Source organism: Myotis daubentonii, chromosome 13, assembly GCF_963259705.1.
Source record: "Myotis daubentonii chromosome 13, mMyoDau2.1, whole genome shotgun sequence".
Taxonomy (NCBI): domain Eukaryota; kingdom Metazoa; phylum Chordata; class Mammalia; order Chiroptera; family Vespertilionidae; genus Myotis; species Myotis daubentonii.
In genome coordinates this window covers 43,150,110-43,164,885 of record NC_081852.1, presented here as the reverse complement: position 1 = coordinate 43,164,885, position 14,776 = coordinate 43,150,110, and the positions used below count along the sequence as shown (strand labels likewise).

At 46.7% G+C, this 14,776-nt stretch overlaps 2 protein-coding genes across 2 annotated transcripts in view; both read left to right on the top strand.

The window, feature by feature from the left end:
* Positions 1-2,650, top strand: part of ARHGAP19 (Rho GTPase activating protein 19) — a 48,270-nt gene extending 45,620 nt beyond the window's left edge. Inside the window, exon 12 of the mRNA XM_059660966.1 lies at positions 2,076-2,650. Coding sequence (XP_059516949.1) covers positions 2,076-2,128 — 53 coding nt within the window. The 3' untranslated portion in view covers positions 2,129-2,650. The remainder of the gene's footprint in view (positions 1-2,075) is intronic.
* The window catches only part of RRP12 (ribosomal RNA processing 12 homolog), a 142,813-nt gene that overhangs the window by 117,302 nt on the left and 10,735 nt on the right, over positions 1-14,776 (top strand). The gene's annotated exons all lie outside the window — the stretch shown is intronic.

Sequence of the window (14,776 nt, the reverse complement as noted above, 5' to 3'; positions counted from 1 at the left end):
TGAATTTTTCTAAGGCAGAGAGTTTAAAGCTTCCACAAGAACCCCAGAGGAGTCTTTGACCACTAAAACACTGTGAACCACTAGCCTTCCACAGTGCCTGGCAGATGGCAAGTATTCATCAAATGTTAATTCTCTCTCTGCCAAGGATAAATTTTATAATCAGCAGCTCATTGATGCTGACATCGTTGTTTTTGATAACAAAGGAGTTACTTAAATCTGGAATGGGGGAAAGCTCTGCAGCTGTTCCACTCTGCTGCCTGCCCCTCCTCTCCTCTTCTGGTGTGCTAGCTCCCCAGGTGCTGCTCAGGACTGTCTGTCCCTCTGTCCTCAGCCTCAAGGACCGCCTTGCATTATTTACTGTAAAGAAAGGAGCCACTGTTCCTGGTAAATGAAGGTTGGAGAGACACTCATGGATAGTACATGCGAAACAGTGATGCAGGGAACAGAGACGGGTAAATGACAGGAGTAATTTTGAAAAATAGGATAAAATGCCTGGTACAGTGCTGAGCACATAAACATTAGTAATTGAATCAGAGAAAGGACTGAAGAAGAAGACACACACTACACAGCAGAAAGAAAGGTAGGAAAACCAGCTGGGAAGAGTTTTCCCAGGCCAGTTCCATGGTCTTTTTTTATTTTATTAAATATATTTTATTAATTTTTTTTTTTTATAGAGAGGAAGGGAGAGGGATAGAGAGTTAGAAACATCAATGACAGAGAAACATCCATCAGCTGCCTCCTGCACACTCCCTACCGGGGATGTGCCCGCAACCAAGGTACATGCCCTTGACCGGAATCGAACCTGGGACCCTTGAGTCCGCAGGCCGACGCTCTATCCACTGAGCCAAACCGGTTAGGGGCAGTTCCGTGGTCTTCGTCATTGGCGGGCTGCCCACTCTTTGCTCTTGCCTGCATTCCTGAAATGGAACATATGGGGATGGGAATGGTGAAGAAGCCTGGCCCTATTCAAGGGATATGGTGTGCAGCATAGCATGCTTTTTTCAATGCTTCTTTTAAGTCCCAGCCTCTTCATTTCCCCATAACAGGCAAAAACCAACAACAAAAATTGGGGTTGAGCCATGGCCAAGTTTTGGTCTAAGTGGCTCATGAATATCTTATCCTTTATCAGCAGCATTCAGTGCCCAGATCCTGAGAGTTGTCTGCCTTGGAACCAGGATTGAGGTTAGCAGGAGGGGCCATTAGTTCACTGCTAGCTTTCCCCTTTTGTTTCCCCAAATCTACCTTTTAAAATGTTCAGTGCCTTAGTAACGAGGGGTACTTAGTTCAGTTGAACCATTCTTTGGGCAACAGAGAAAGGAAACAGACTAAAAATCGTGAGTGCAGAAGCCATGCCTCAACACCTGTCTATGGCAGTGGTAGTGGCTTTTTTTTTGATTTCAGAGAGAGGAAGGAAGAGGGAGCAAGAAACATCAATGATGAGAGGAAATCATTGATCGGCTGCTTCCTGCACACCCCCACTGGGGATCGAGCCTGTACCCCTGACATGTGACCATTACCTCCCGGTTTATAGGTCAGCACTCAACCACTGAGCCACACCTGGCCAGGCAGGGGATTGCTTTTAAGAGCTCCTGCCCACGTGCTTCCCAATTTTCCAGTTATCAGAAGAGGAATTATGACAGGGCCTCTAAAGAGTTCAAGTCTCCTGTGAATGAAAAATTCATACCACAGTTTACTGAGTACTTACTATGTACGAAGCTTTGTGCTAGCCAATTAATTCCTGTGTCATTAAAGTCGTACATCTCTGTGAAGTAGTTATCTCCCATTTTACAGTAGGAGACACAATGAAAAGTTTAATGTATCCACTGTCAGCTAAAACGTGGCAGAGCCAAGATTAAAGTCAGCCAGGGTTGCCTGACTTTAAGAACTTGGTTTTGCCCTGGCCAGGTAGCTCAGTTGGTTAGAGTGTTGTCCCGATATACCAAGGTTGCAAGTTCGATCCTTGGTCAGGGCACATACAAGAAATGACCAATGAATACATAAATAAGTGGAACAACAAATCTCTTTCTCTCTAATCAGTAAAAAAATAATAAAAAAAGAACTGTGGTTTTATGCAGGGGTTACACACCCCAATGTCTTCAGGAGCCAGGAAGGAAATGTAAGGTCATGAAAACAACAATCACTTCAAGAGATTTAAAAACGCCATGGGAGCCAAACACAACTCCTCCACGGCCTGGATGTAGCCCACAAGTCCCACTTGGCATCCTCTGCACGACGCTGTGCTGTTCATCTTCTGGCTGGGCCGCCGGTCCTCACAGGACGTTCTCCAGGACTGCTTCGTGCTGGCTCTGGGCTGACGGAGTGCCTTCCAGGATGGTGTGTGTTCCAGCAGGGAGGGTGAGTGAGCCCCCGCCGCTGGGAACTGCTGAGGGAGAATCTCTCCTCACGTCCTTGCTCTCCTGTGTGCACTGTCCCATGTGGCAGCCTCTAGCCACATGTGGATGTTGAGCACTTGAGATGTGGCCAGTCTGAACCAAGATGTGCACTAAGTGTGAAATACACCCCAGAATTCAGACTCAGTAAGAAAAAGAGAATGTAAAAATGTCTCAATAATTTTTATATTGATTATATATTGAAATTATATTTTGGATATATTGGTAATTAAATTCTATCACTAAAAGGACTGTTATCTGTTTTTACCTTAACATGACTGCTAGAAAATATTACATATGTGGCTTATTTATTTGTTTATTTATTGTTAATCCTCACCCGAGGATTTATTTCCCATTGATTTTTTAAAATTTTGTTTTATTGCTTAAAATATTACGAAGAGTAGTACATATGTCTCCTTCCCCCCCCTCCCTTGGCCTTCCCCTGGACTCCCCTAACCCCCAGTATCTTGTGTCCATTGGTTATGCTTATATGCATGCATACAAGTCCTTTGGTTGATCTCTTACCCACCCCCTCAACCCTATCCTGGGCAGGGCCATAACCCTAACACTAACCCTAACCCTAACCCTACCCCTAACCCTATCCTGGGTAGAGCCATAACCCTCTCCTCCCCCTCTCCTTCTCTCCTCCCCCTCTCCTCCCATTCTCCCCCTCTGCTCTCCTCTGTAAGGGGACTTGAAGTATGAGTACGCCAAGCACTACCTACCCTCAGAGGGGGCACTGCCCTCCAGCGTTTGCCCATGTTGTGATCCATCAAGACATTTTTAGTCAATGAACTCATAATTGTGTTTGTGGCCTGTATTTCCCATAAGGATAAAAATGCAGCTATGAAGTATGGCTGGTATTAAGAGGAGTCTTCATATTCCCAAGTGCAAGGAACTACTGATACAGTTCTCTGAAAGCAGAAGAAGGGAAGCTGGGCTGGTCAGAGGAGACAAAACATTAAACAGGTAACCTCCTGCCCAGCCGGCGTGGCTCAGTGGTAGAGTATCTACCCGTGAACCAGGAGGTCACGGTTCCATTCCCAGTCAGGGCACATGCCCAGTTTGTGGGCTCCATCCCCGGTGAGGAGGCATGCAGGAGGCAGCTGATCAACGATTCTCTCTCATCGTTCATGTTTCTATCTCTCCTTCTCCCTTCCTCTCTTTGAAATCAATAAAAACATATTTTTAAAAAGTGACCTCCCTCCCCCACGACACTGCCCTGGGCACAAAGACCCATTCGTCTTTCTGTTCTGCACAGAGGCCTAAGCCCAGGGCCTTCTGCCTCTCCCTCATGCAGAGCCCCTGGGATTTACTGGGAACCCAGTGACCAGGAATCCAGGCTTTATTAGGTACTTTAACGTAACTGAAATTGAGGCCTCGTGCTGCAGCCACTTGAACACTTGCTGTGTGTTCTGTGTTGAATGGACCAGGCAGAGGAGGAGAATGGAGAGGCGGGGCATGGCTCTGTCCCCTGTCTCTGCTTCTCTCTTCCATGGGAGCACAGCCTACTCTTTCCAGAGGAATCCAGAAGCCATCTGGTATAGCGGAAAGGGGGATATATTTAGTCTGAAGCAAATCCTCAGCAGAGACATAGAATCAGAGCCAGTCAGCTATTTGGGGCTTGGAGAAAATGTGAGGCGAGGAAGGGGGTGAGGACACACCAGATCCCCCGTACCCACTTTAGTCAGGGAGCTCCCTGGTCTCTGGTTTAGAGTGGATTCTGTTTAAACAAAGGGACTGGGAAATCATTGAGTTAGCTCACAGACGATGCTTTACAGACAGAAATGGAGATTTGGAAAGATGGCGACTCGGGCCTGAGACAACACATCCAGGGAGTGGCAGTGCGGGAATCTGAACCCATCTCTCTTTTAAAATCAGCTCTACTAGCCCGGCCAGTGTGGCTCAGTAGTTGAACATTGATCAGTGAACCAGGAGGCCACGGTTCAATTCCCAGTCAGAATACATGCTCGGGTTTGGGGCTTGATCCCCAGTAGGGGATGTGCAGGAGGCAGCCGATTAATGATTTTCTCATCATTGATGTTTCTCTCCTTCTCCTTTTCTCTCTGAAATCAATACAAATAAATCAACTCTACTAAGAGCACAGTTTTGACAGATGCATATATCTCTGTAACCACCACTCCAGTTAAGATGTACAACATTCCCATCACTCCAGAAAGTTCTCTCATGGCACTTCACAGTGAATCCCCCAGGCGCCTGCCCCAGGCCACCATCTCCTTTCTGCCACTGGCGGTTCCTTTTGTCACTAACCCCGTCTCCTAACCAGCAGTTGGTGTGTTGACTACCTCCTTCTGCTTCCTGTCTGGCTGGAAATAGCGGGTGTTCCAAGATGCTGGAGGGAGGACCCTTGTTCCATGTTCCTGCTTTCCTGGGACCAATGGCCGGAAAGGAGAAGAGTGATTCTTGCTTGTGGAAACCCGAGTCCCACAACATCTGGTCTTTTTTTATATTAAATCTTTAAGAGCTCGTATGTATTGTACATCTGGAGCACATCTCAACTCAGACAGGCCACATTTCAAGTTCTCAGTAGCCATGCCACTCTCACCCTTTTTGGACAGAGTTGCCTTACCAGATGAGAACATTCAGGTGCATGTACCTGTAATAACAATTTCTGCCACTAGATGGTGCGGGTGACCTTTCCCCCAATTAATGAATCAAGTGTTAGATTGGGTGGTTGGGGACTTCTCTTAAAACTCTCTGTCTTAAATTCATTTGTTTAAATTGTAGCCAGAAGTGAGCTTGAACGATTCCAAACCATTACAAACTTACTCTAGACATAAACATATGTAGCTGGGTCTGTGTGTGTCTGGGGCCCATGGTGTAACCGGGATTTCTCAAAGTTTACATCCATGTAAAATATCATGTTTATTAAAAGATAAGTCGTGAAATGTGCTAATTTAAAGCTTACATGTACGATGTTAAAACTTAGCTTACATATATATTATTAAAACAACTAGAGGCCCGGTGCACGAATTCATGCATGGGTGGGGTCCCTCGGCCAGGCCTGTGATCGAGGCCTATAATAATGGTAGAAATTGTTTAGAATTTAGGCAAACAAGACTTGTTGGTGAGGAATATTCTCTCACCGACATTCTTTAGAATTGTGGGCGTATAGTGATCATAAAAAGCAGACTATTAGTCGATTATTTAAAAATTCTCCATAAAAATTCTCCTTGTTACCTGCACCCAAGGGGAATCAGTCCGATCACCCCACCCATGTCCACCACTGGTACCTGCTATCCTGGGGCTTCTGTTCTGTTTCAAGGATGGGGAGACTGAGCCTAGCAACACGCCTCCATTCATATCACATGGGTCCTGTGCTGGTGGCCAACTTAGAACTAGAAGCCAGGTGCTTGGGACTCCCTGTCCAGTGCTCTTTTCACCACATCATTCTGTCTGAGAAGTGGTGGCAGTTGCGGCTATCATCTCATTTCTCGTGTCTCCGTACAAATACCCTGAGCCTGACACGGTGGCCAAGAGTCCAGCCCCTGCTATGCCACTTATAGGCCAAGCATAGGGCTGGGCCTAGGGGGCCTTAGAAAATTGTTGAGTGAATGAGGAAAGGAAGGAAAGAAATGCCCTCCAGACATTTTAGAGATGTACCATTCCTGGTGGTGGGTGAACCAGTCAGCTGGCCATCTGGTGGCAGATGGATTACACTGGGCCTCTTCCATCCGGAGGGGCATTGATTTGGTTCTCATTGGAACAGACACTTATTCTGGATGTGGATTCGCCACTCCTTCCTGAAATATTCTGCCAGCCTGACCATCTGTGTTCATCTCATTCAGGGTCCTGGTATTCCACATCATACTGCTTCTGACCAGGGAGCCAATTTCAGAGCAATGTAAGCGCAGCAACAGATTTGTGCTCCTGGGAATTCACTAGTCTTACCACATGCCCTATAAACCAGGCGCAGTTGGCCTGGTGAAACTGCGGGACCGCCCTGAAGACTTGGTTATGGAACCAGCAGGCCTGAAAGGTTGGGGTTCTGTCTTACCGGGTGCACTATGTCCTTTGAATCTGTGACTATTTCTCCCATAGTCATCAACAGGTGGAATGGGAGAAATAACTTATCTATAGAATTGTGTCCCTCCCTGGGTGACTTTGAGCTCTGCTGGTTGAAGGCCATGGTTCTGATGGGACGGCCTCCTTTGGGGACGCCGGAATGATTCCATTGACTTGAGATGCCACCTGGCCACGTTGGGCTCTATGTTCCTCTGAACCGAAGGGAGCATGGGTGGCTGCTACACAAAATGGCAGAAGAATTCTATCTGCGACTCTGGGACACCTCTTAGTACTTAGTAAATGTTGATGGAAAACCATAGCAACCAACAAAAGGTGGGGCCACCGAGGAATCAGACTATACAGAAGAGAAGGTTTGGGTCACTCCATCAAGTAAAGGACTGACTAGCTGAGGTATTTCAATTATACGCATTTTAATTATTCACGTTTTTAATATGCCTTGGAGTTCACTCCATGTTCGCACATAGAGAGATACTTCATTCTTCTTAACGTCTGCATGATGTTCTGTTATGTGGACGTACCACGTGGTTGGCTGAACAAGGAGCCCCCTAAACTATGTCCATAAACGAATCTCTGGAACCTGTGAAGGTTAACTTTGTGGCAAAAACGGAGTTTGCAGGTGTGATTACATTAAGGATCCTGAGATGAGGAGATGGCCCTTGATGATCCGGGTGGGGCCCTACGTGCAATCACACTTGTCCTTATGAAGCAGAAGATTTAACGCAGAAGAGGAGGAGGCAGAGCTTGGAGTGATGCGCTCAGACCAAGGGATGCCAGCAGCCACCAGAAGTTGGGAGAGGCAAAGAAAGGGTTCTCTTCAGAGCCTCCAGTCTTCTGGCCTCCAGAACTGGAGAGAATACATTTTTGCCGTGTTAAGCCACCTGGTCTGTAGTCATTTATTACAACAGCCACAGGAGACTAATACAACTGTCTCATACCCGTGCATATTTGGATTATTTCTAATCTTTTGCAAACAGTGCCGTAGTACGTTTCCTTGAACATATGTCATTTCACATATGAGTGCGTAAATCTATGAGTTCAATTGCAGAAGTGGAATGGCAGGATCAAAGAAACCCCAAGCACCCCTTTGCTGCTATGTTTGTAATTCAGTTCTGCTGCTGTGTCCAAAGAGCATTAATTCATGTTGGATCTGTGGCACAATCTCCCCTTCCATGACTTTCCCCAGTGCCATCCAAGACCCAGCTCAAAAGATACCTCCCCCAACAAGCTCTGGCTCCTGGGCAGAGCTCTCTGCTCCACTGGCTGAATTCCCATAGCAACGTATGGGATGTATTCTCTCCTGGAGCCCTGATCACGCCGCACCGTGTTTATATGGCCGTCTTTCTCGGGGATGGTGAGCTCCTTTAGCGCAGAGTGGGTGGAGGAGGTGCTCGGGTGGGGCAAGGGTCTTCAACGACTGTGGTTGCATGTCTTTCGCCGGCCTTGGGGGAAGTACCCAGACTCACAGGCTTGACGGGGATGGGATAGAGGATGGGGTAGAGACCTGCAGTGGAGGTTTTGACTCAGTGGGGCAGGGAGGGGGCCAGGTTTCATGGAAACAATCCTGATCCAGGCCCGCCCCAGTTGTCCTGGGGTTTCTGAGGAGTAGGCAGGAGGGTGAAGGGGAGGGGAGCAGGTGGAGAGAAGTGAGGTGGCTTCTACAGGGAGGTCCTAAGGGCTGCAGAAGGTGCAGGCTTCCTTGGGCCACAGCATGTAAATGGGGGAAACACGCTCCTTTTCAATCTAACGTTTAGTTCATTCTGTGTATATTCACTGAGCACCTGCGATGCGCCAGGCCAGGCAGGTGCTAAGTGGAGGGATCCAGTGGTGAGTTCCGCAGGCATGTCCCCAGCCCTCTTGGAGCTTACAGTCTAGTGGAGGAGGCAGATATTAATCAGATGATCCTGGAAGTAAATTTAAATGGTAGTGGCAAGAAGGAGAGGCGTGTGGTGTAACCCCAGGGAACCCCATTCCCATAGTGTCCAGGGGGAAGGTGGGGAGATGGAGACATGTGGGTGACTGTGATGCAATTAAAGGTGATGTCTGTCTGTCATGACGATGGGTCAGCAGTGAGGTGAGGGAGAGGGAGGCGTAAAGGGTGCTGCTTAGGTTTCTGGCTCATTTAACTGGGCAGGCAGGAGGGCGTTCGGAGAGACAGAAAACACTAGAGGAGGATTGGGGTTGGAGGAGGGGAGAGGGAGCCCATGAACTGGGTTTTGGTCATGTTGAGTTTGAGGAGTCGAGCAGGCAGCTGGAGAACAAGTCTGGAAGCAGCAAGACTTCTCAAGCTCTCCCATCCCCAGGACACAAAGAATCACTGGTGAAGACCTGCCCCTCCTCCTGGTTTTCCTCTTTGGTCACTGAATCTGAGGCTGTGTCTTTGAATGACATCATAATAGGTCCGGCAGCAGAGCTAGATTTGAACCCAGGGAGCCTAAACTGGAAGCTGTGGTCTTTTTTGTTTTCTTAATTCTCACCAAAGGATATTTTTCCATTGATTTTTAGGGAGAGTGGAAGGGAGGGGAGGGGAGGGGAGGGGAGGAGAGAGAGAGAGAGAGAGAGAGAGAGAGAGAGAGAGAGAGAGAGAGAGAGAGAGACATTGATGTGAGAGAGACACATCGATTGGTTGCCTCCCTGCAGGTGCCCTGACCAGAGCTGTGGATGGAGCCTGCAACTGAGGTACATGCCCTTGACTGGAATTAAACCTGGGACCCTTCAGTCCGAGGGCCGATGCTCTATCCACTGAGCCAAACCAGCTAGGGCTGGAAGCTGTGGTCTTAGCCACTGCCCCCCAGCAGCCTCCCGTGCGTGCTGGAGGCCATGTCTTCAGAGCAGCAGGGACTTGGTGTTGGGTCGCCCATCAGCACAGACGGACAGGAAGCTGTTGCATCCTGAGCTGTGATGGTGCATTATGGTGGCACAGGATTTTAGTAGAAATGACATTAGAGAATTGGGAAACCAGAAAATGAAATTTGACAGCTGACAACAAAGGTGTCTGAGCCTTCTTTTCTGTGCTCGTGTGTGTGTGTGTGTGTGTGTGTGTGTGTGTGTGTGTGACCCTGTTTGTCATGCCGCTGAGTCCTGCTTCCCTCTGTGACCCCCAGCAGAGCTCAGCTGTTCGCCCTGGGAGACTGTCCCTGGGGGGTGGGGAAGGCTGGCTGTGCGCAGGACCCGGGTTCAGGTGCAGAGAGGAGACGTGGTGCAGCAAAGGGGGTTGCAAAGTCCTCAGGGAGGCAGAGGTGAGGGGGCCCAGCTTCAGGCTGCCCCGCTCCCATATTCTCCTCTGTTCAGTGAGATGAAATGGTGTCTTACCAGAATGTGTAGGCTGAAAGATTGCAGCAGCTTTCTTTCTTTTCAGTTTCTTTTTGTGTGTGTTACTTTTTAATTGTATTTAAAATGGACACAGAAAACTGCGGAAGACAAATGTATAGCATACAAATGCATTAGTATAAGGTGAGCACCCTGGTAGATTAGCACCTAGATTAGCGGTTCTCAACCTGTGGGTCGTGACCCCTTTGGCGGTCGAGTGACCCTTTCACAGGGGTCACCCAAGACCATCCTGAATATCAGATATTTACATTACGATTCATAACAGCAGCAACATTACAGTTATGAAGTAGCAACGAAAATAGTTTTATGGTTGGGACACAACATGAGGAACTGTATTTAAAGGGCCAGAAGGTTGAGAACCACTGTTCTAGATCAAGAAATGCAGCTCCAGAGCACCTGTCTCCAACATAACTCCTTTCCTTCCCCCCAGAGTCGCTCCCATCCTGTCAGTTGTGGTAACTTCTTCCTTGCATGTCTATATAATTTTATAACCAAGATTCTCCTTCAACTTACCATTTGGTCTTACCCACTTTTTAAAATTAAATAAAATTTTAGTTGTAGTAAAAAACACATAGCATAAAATTCACAATCTTAACCCTTTTTAAGTGTACAGTTCAGCAGTGTTAAGTATACTCCCAGTCTTTTGTCACAGATCTCTAGAACTTGTTAATCATGCAAAATGGAAAGTCTATACCCATTAAACAACCTCCCCGCCCCCCCAGGCCCTGGAAACATTCATGCTACTTTCTGTCTCCATGAATTTGACTACTCCAGTACCTCATGCGAGGAGGGATCATACAGTATTTGTCTTTTCATGGCTGGCTTATTGCACTGAGCATTCTATCCTCCAGGTCCATCCATGTTGTGGCATGTGTTAGATTTCCTTCCTTTTAAGGCTGAAGAGTATACCACATTTTGTTTATCCACTTATCTACCAATGGACATTGGAGTTGCTTCCATGTGTTGGCTATTGTGAATAATACTGCTGGTGTGCACTTACATGGGTGTGCACTTACCTACTTTTTTTTTTTTTAATATATTTTATTGATATTTTACAGAGAGGAAGAGAGAGAGATAGAGAGTTAGAAACATCGATGAGAGAGAAACATCGATCAGCTGCCTCCTGCACATCTCCCTCTGGGGATGTGCCCGCAACCCAGGTACATGCCCCCGACCGGAATCGAACCTGGGACCTTTCAGTCTGCAAGCCGACGCTCTATCCACTGAGCCAAACCGGTTTCGGCCTTACCTACTTTTTTATTTGAAAGTCTTTTAAGTCTCTTTGAATCCAAATATTCTCTCTTGACCCCCCAATTTACATGCTGAAGAACCCCGATTACTCGACCAATGACCTTCCCCCATCTGGATTTTGCCAACTGCACACTGATGGCGCAGTTCATCGTGTTCTCTGTCCTCTGTATTTCCAGTAGTTTGGGAGCTGGATGCAGAGGCTCGATCAATTCAGGTTTTGATTTTTTAGCAACTATACATGGTGTGTTCTTTCATCAAAAGGCAGACATGAGGGCCCAGCTGGTGTGGCTCACTGGTTGAGCATCGACCTGTGAACCAGGAGCTCACGGTTAAATTCCCGGTCAGGGCACATGCCCTGGTTGTGGGCTCAATCCCCAGTAGGGGATGTGCAGGAGGCAACTGATTAATGATTCTCTCTCATCATTGATGTTTCTATCTCTCCCTTTCCCCTCCTTTCTGAAATCAATTAAAAATATTTTTTAAAAAGGCAGACATAATGTTGTGTTATCGCGTTATGTGTGTGCATGTAGGGGGTGACGTTAACAACTGCTGATACTCAATGCCTAGAGCCAAGCATTAATTTATGGTCACAAAATGGTGTTGTGCTAATTTAATCATTTTTCATTAATTAGCTGCAGAAGCTTTCTTAACAGTTAGCCGATGGAGAGAAACTGTGCAATGCTGCTTTTGTGTGCCTTAGCTATTTGTCTTTTGCATAAGATTTTGTTTGAAGGGTCCATTATTTACAAATGAATAAAAGAGCAGAGAACTTCTGGGTAATGATAATTGGTTGAATCATCTCCTTTCATTCTCTCAAAATTGTAGTAAATTGACAGAAAAGGGGTTTTTCTGAAGGTCCAATACTTGCAAGGACAGAGAAAATAGAAACGAGCTAACAACATTTTGAGTAAGATGTGAAGGACTGGGCATCCTATAACTGTTTCTTGAGAGAGGATACGGGAGAGGGCAGTATTTGGAGACCTTTCAAATCTGAAATGTCTTTATGTTACCCTCCCATTTGATTGACAGTTTGGCTGTGTATGGAATTTTAGGTTGAGGATCATTTTCATTCAGAACTTTAAAGATATTGTTCTACTGGCTTCTGTGCTCCACTGCTGCTGTTGAGATGATGAGGACCATTCTATTTCCCAGCTCTTTGTAGGTGACATTCATGTTACTCTTTCTGGGAGCTGGTAGGAGCTTGTGCGCTCACTGTTCTGGAATTCCACAGTGACTCAAGTTGGTGGGGATCTAGTTTTATATGTTGTGGAGATAAATTCTAACATAATCAGCTTAAAAAGGTGAAAGTTGTTGGCTCCAGAGAAGGGAAATGGGGCAGGGGACTGCCATTTTCATAACAAATCTTGTAGACCGATTTGACCATTTTGTGCATGTATAGCTTTGAGGTAAAAATAAAAACTAAAACTAAAGGAAAAGACAAAGAAGGAGCATGGGCTTAGGAGGAAGGCAGACCTGGGCTTCTGTTGTTTGCGAATCACGCATCTCTGGACCTCAGCTTTCTTATTTAAAACGGGGTGGGGGTGTATTCCACTCTGCCCAGATCCCCCGTGGGGTCACAGGGGACATGGAAGACTTTGTAAGTTGTAGGAGTGAGCCCGTGGGAAGTGTTAGCATCCTTAAGGTGATGCAGAGGAGCCCGGGTGAGCCTGGGTGAGCCGAGGTGGAGGCTGTGTTTCCAGCTGCCGGAGGACCGCGGGCAAAGCAAGAGGCCATCATTTCCTGCAGCCCAGCGTGCACTGCGGTCCTCTTCCCCCGCATTCCCTGCTAGTAGAGAAAACCGTTTGTTCTACGTGGGAGGAAGTGGGCCCCAGTCCAACTAGTCTTTGCTGGGCCCCATTGTTACCTGTAGAGCTCAGTTCCCCAACCCTCAGTCAGGGGGCCCCTTCCAGTCGTGTGCCCCTCATGCTCTCATTCTCCAGTTTCCAAGTCTGCTCTCCGAAGCCATTTCCTCTTCGGAACTGAACCTGGAATCCAGGGAAGCTGCCACCAGTCAGAACGTGGAAGCCAGGCTTGCCCATAGCATGGCTCCCCAAATCGAAGAGGATAGCATACCTTCTCTCTTAATTAAGATGCTTGTGTTCATAGAAGGGAACATTCATTGTTTTTGTCTCAAAGAAAACTGACTGGAGTGCTGGATGGAGAATGATTCTGAAGCTGAGTTTCATGAAAGGAGTCTGGTGATTAATTAGCAATGTCTGCCATAGGCGGGAGCGGAGAAAGTGGTAGTTCACCCATCGTGTACTTGTCATCCCTGATAGAAATGTTTTCTTTCTTTTTTTAATTGGGTATACCTTGATAAAGTACACAACTTGGTGTATGTTTACACACACACACACACAGGCTCCCACCACCTAGATCAAAACACAGAATATTTCCGAAAGCCCGGAAGAATTCCCCGTCACTCTTCTCTTTAACATGACCATTATTTTGGCTTCTGTCATCATAGGTTAGTTTTGCTTGCATGTTACTTCATACAAATTGAATTAAACAGTACGTACTCCTGTGTCTAGTTTCCTTCACGCAGCCCGATGCCTGTGTGGCTCATTCTCGTCGTCCGGGGTTTGTTCTTGCTCCTGAGCCCACTGTCTGGACACACCACAGATAGTTCATTCTCCTGTGGATGAACAATTGCGTTGTTTCCAAGTTTGGGCAGTTACGAATGAGGCTGCTAGATATTCTTGTACATGTGTTTGGTGGGCTAAACTTGTCATTTCTGTTGGGTATTATTATGGACCAAATGTGTGCCCCCCCCCCCCAATTCATACGTTGAAGCCCAAACCCTCAATGTAGTCTTTGGGAGGTAATTAGTTTTAGATAAAGTCATAAGGGTAGAGCCTCAATGAGGGGACTTGTTATTGTTCCCATTATTCCTTCTAAGAAGAGGAAGAGATACCAGGCCTTCTTCTCTTTGCCACGTGAGGGTGTAGCCAGAAGGCAGACATCTGCCAGCCAGAAAGAGGGATCTCACCAAGAACCCAACATGTGGGCACCTTGATCTTTGGCTTCCCAGCCTTGTTTCAGTCATCCATCTATGGTATTTTGTTGTAGCAGTCCCAGAGCTAAGACGCTAAGTCTTTCTCTCTCTCTCTCTCTCTCTCTCTCTCTCTCTCTCTCTCTCTCTCTCTCTCTCCCCCCGCCCCCTCTTTCTCTTGGAGAGCACTTGCTGGGTCAAAGGAAGGTAAATGTTTAGCTGGATTTCTACTTACAAAGCACTGGTCTGCACTAAATGGGGACAGAATCTCTATTCACCTCAAACCTGGTGCTGGGCTCCAGGTCCACCTGTTGAACTCAGACTCTGAGATATTGTATCAATTTAGAGCAAGACTTAAAGAAAAGCAAACACAACCAGGCAGCTCATTCTCTAACCTTCCCCTGTTTTCATATTTTTTGCAATAGTTCACATTTTCAGTTACTTCATTGAACTGTGGTTTTCTGCAGGCTTGAAGAAATCTTGAATTCCCTCTAATTCCTTCCTGACTTTCCAGGGGCTTGCCTAGGCTTGCTTTGCCTGATGTCAAGCCTTCAGCTTTCTTTAGTGTCCAAGAGTGGATCTTGTCTGTATTTGCTGGCAAAAGTCTTTGGATACCTCCCAGGCCCACCCATCAGTTCTCCATGCTTGGAAATTGTTGTTGTTTCCATCAGGAAGGGAATAATTTTTCAAAAAAAAAAAAGAGAGACCTCTTTTAAAGTTAGCTCTTTGCTTTTTGAAATAATAGCTGCTTTGAATGTTTTTGTTTGCA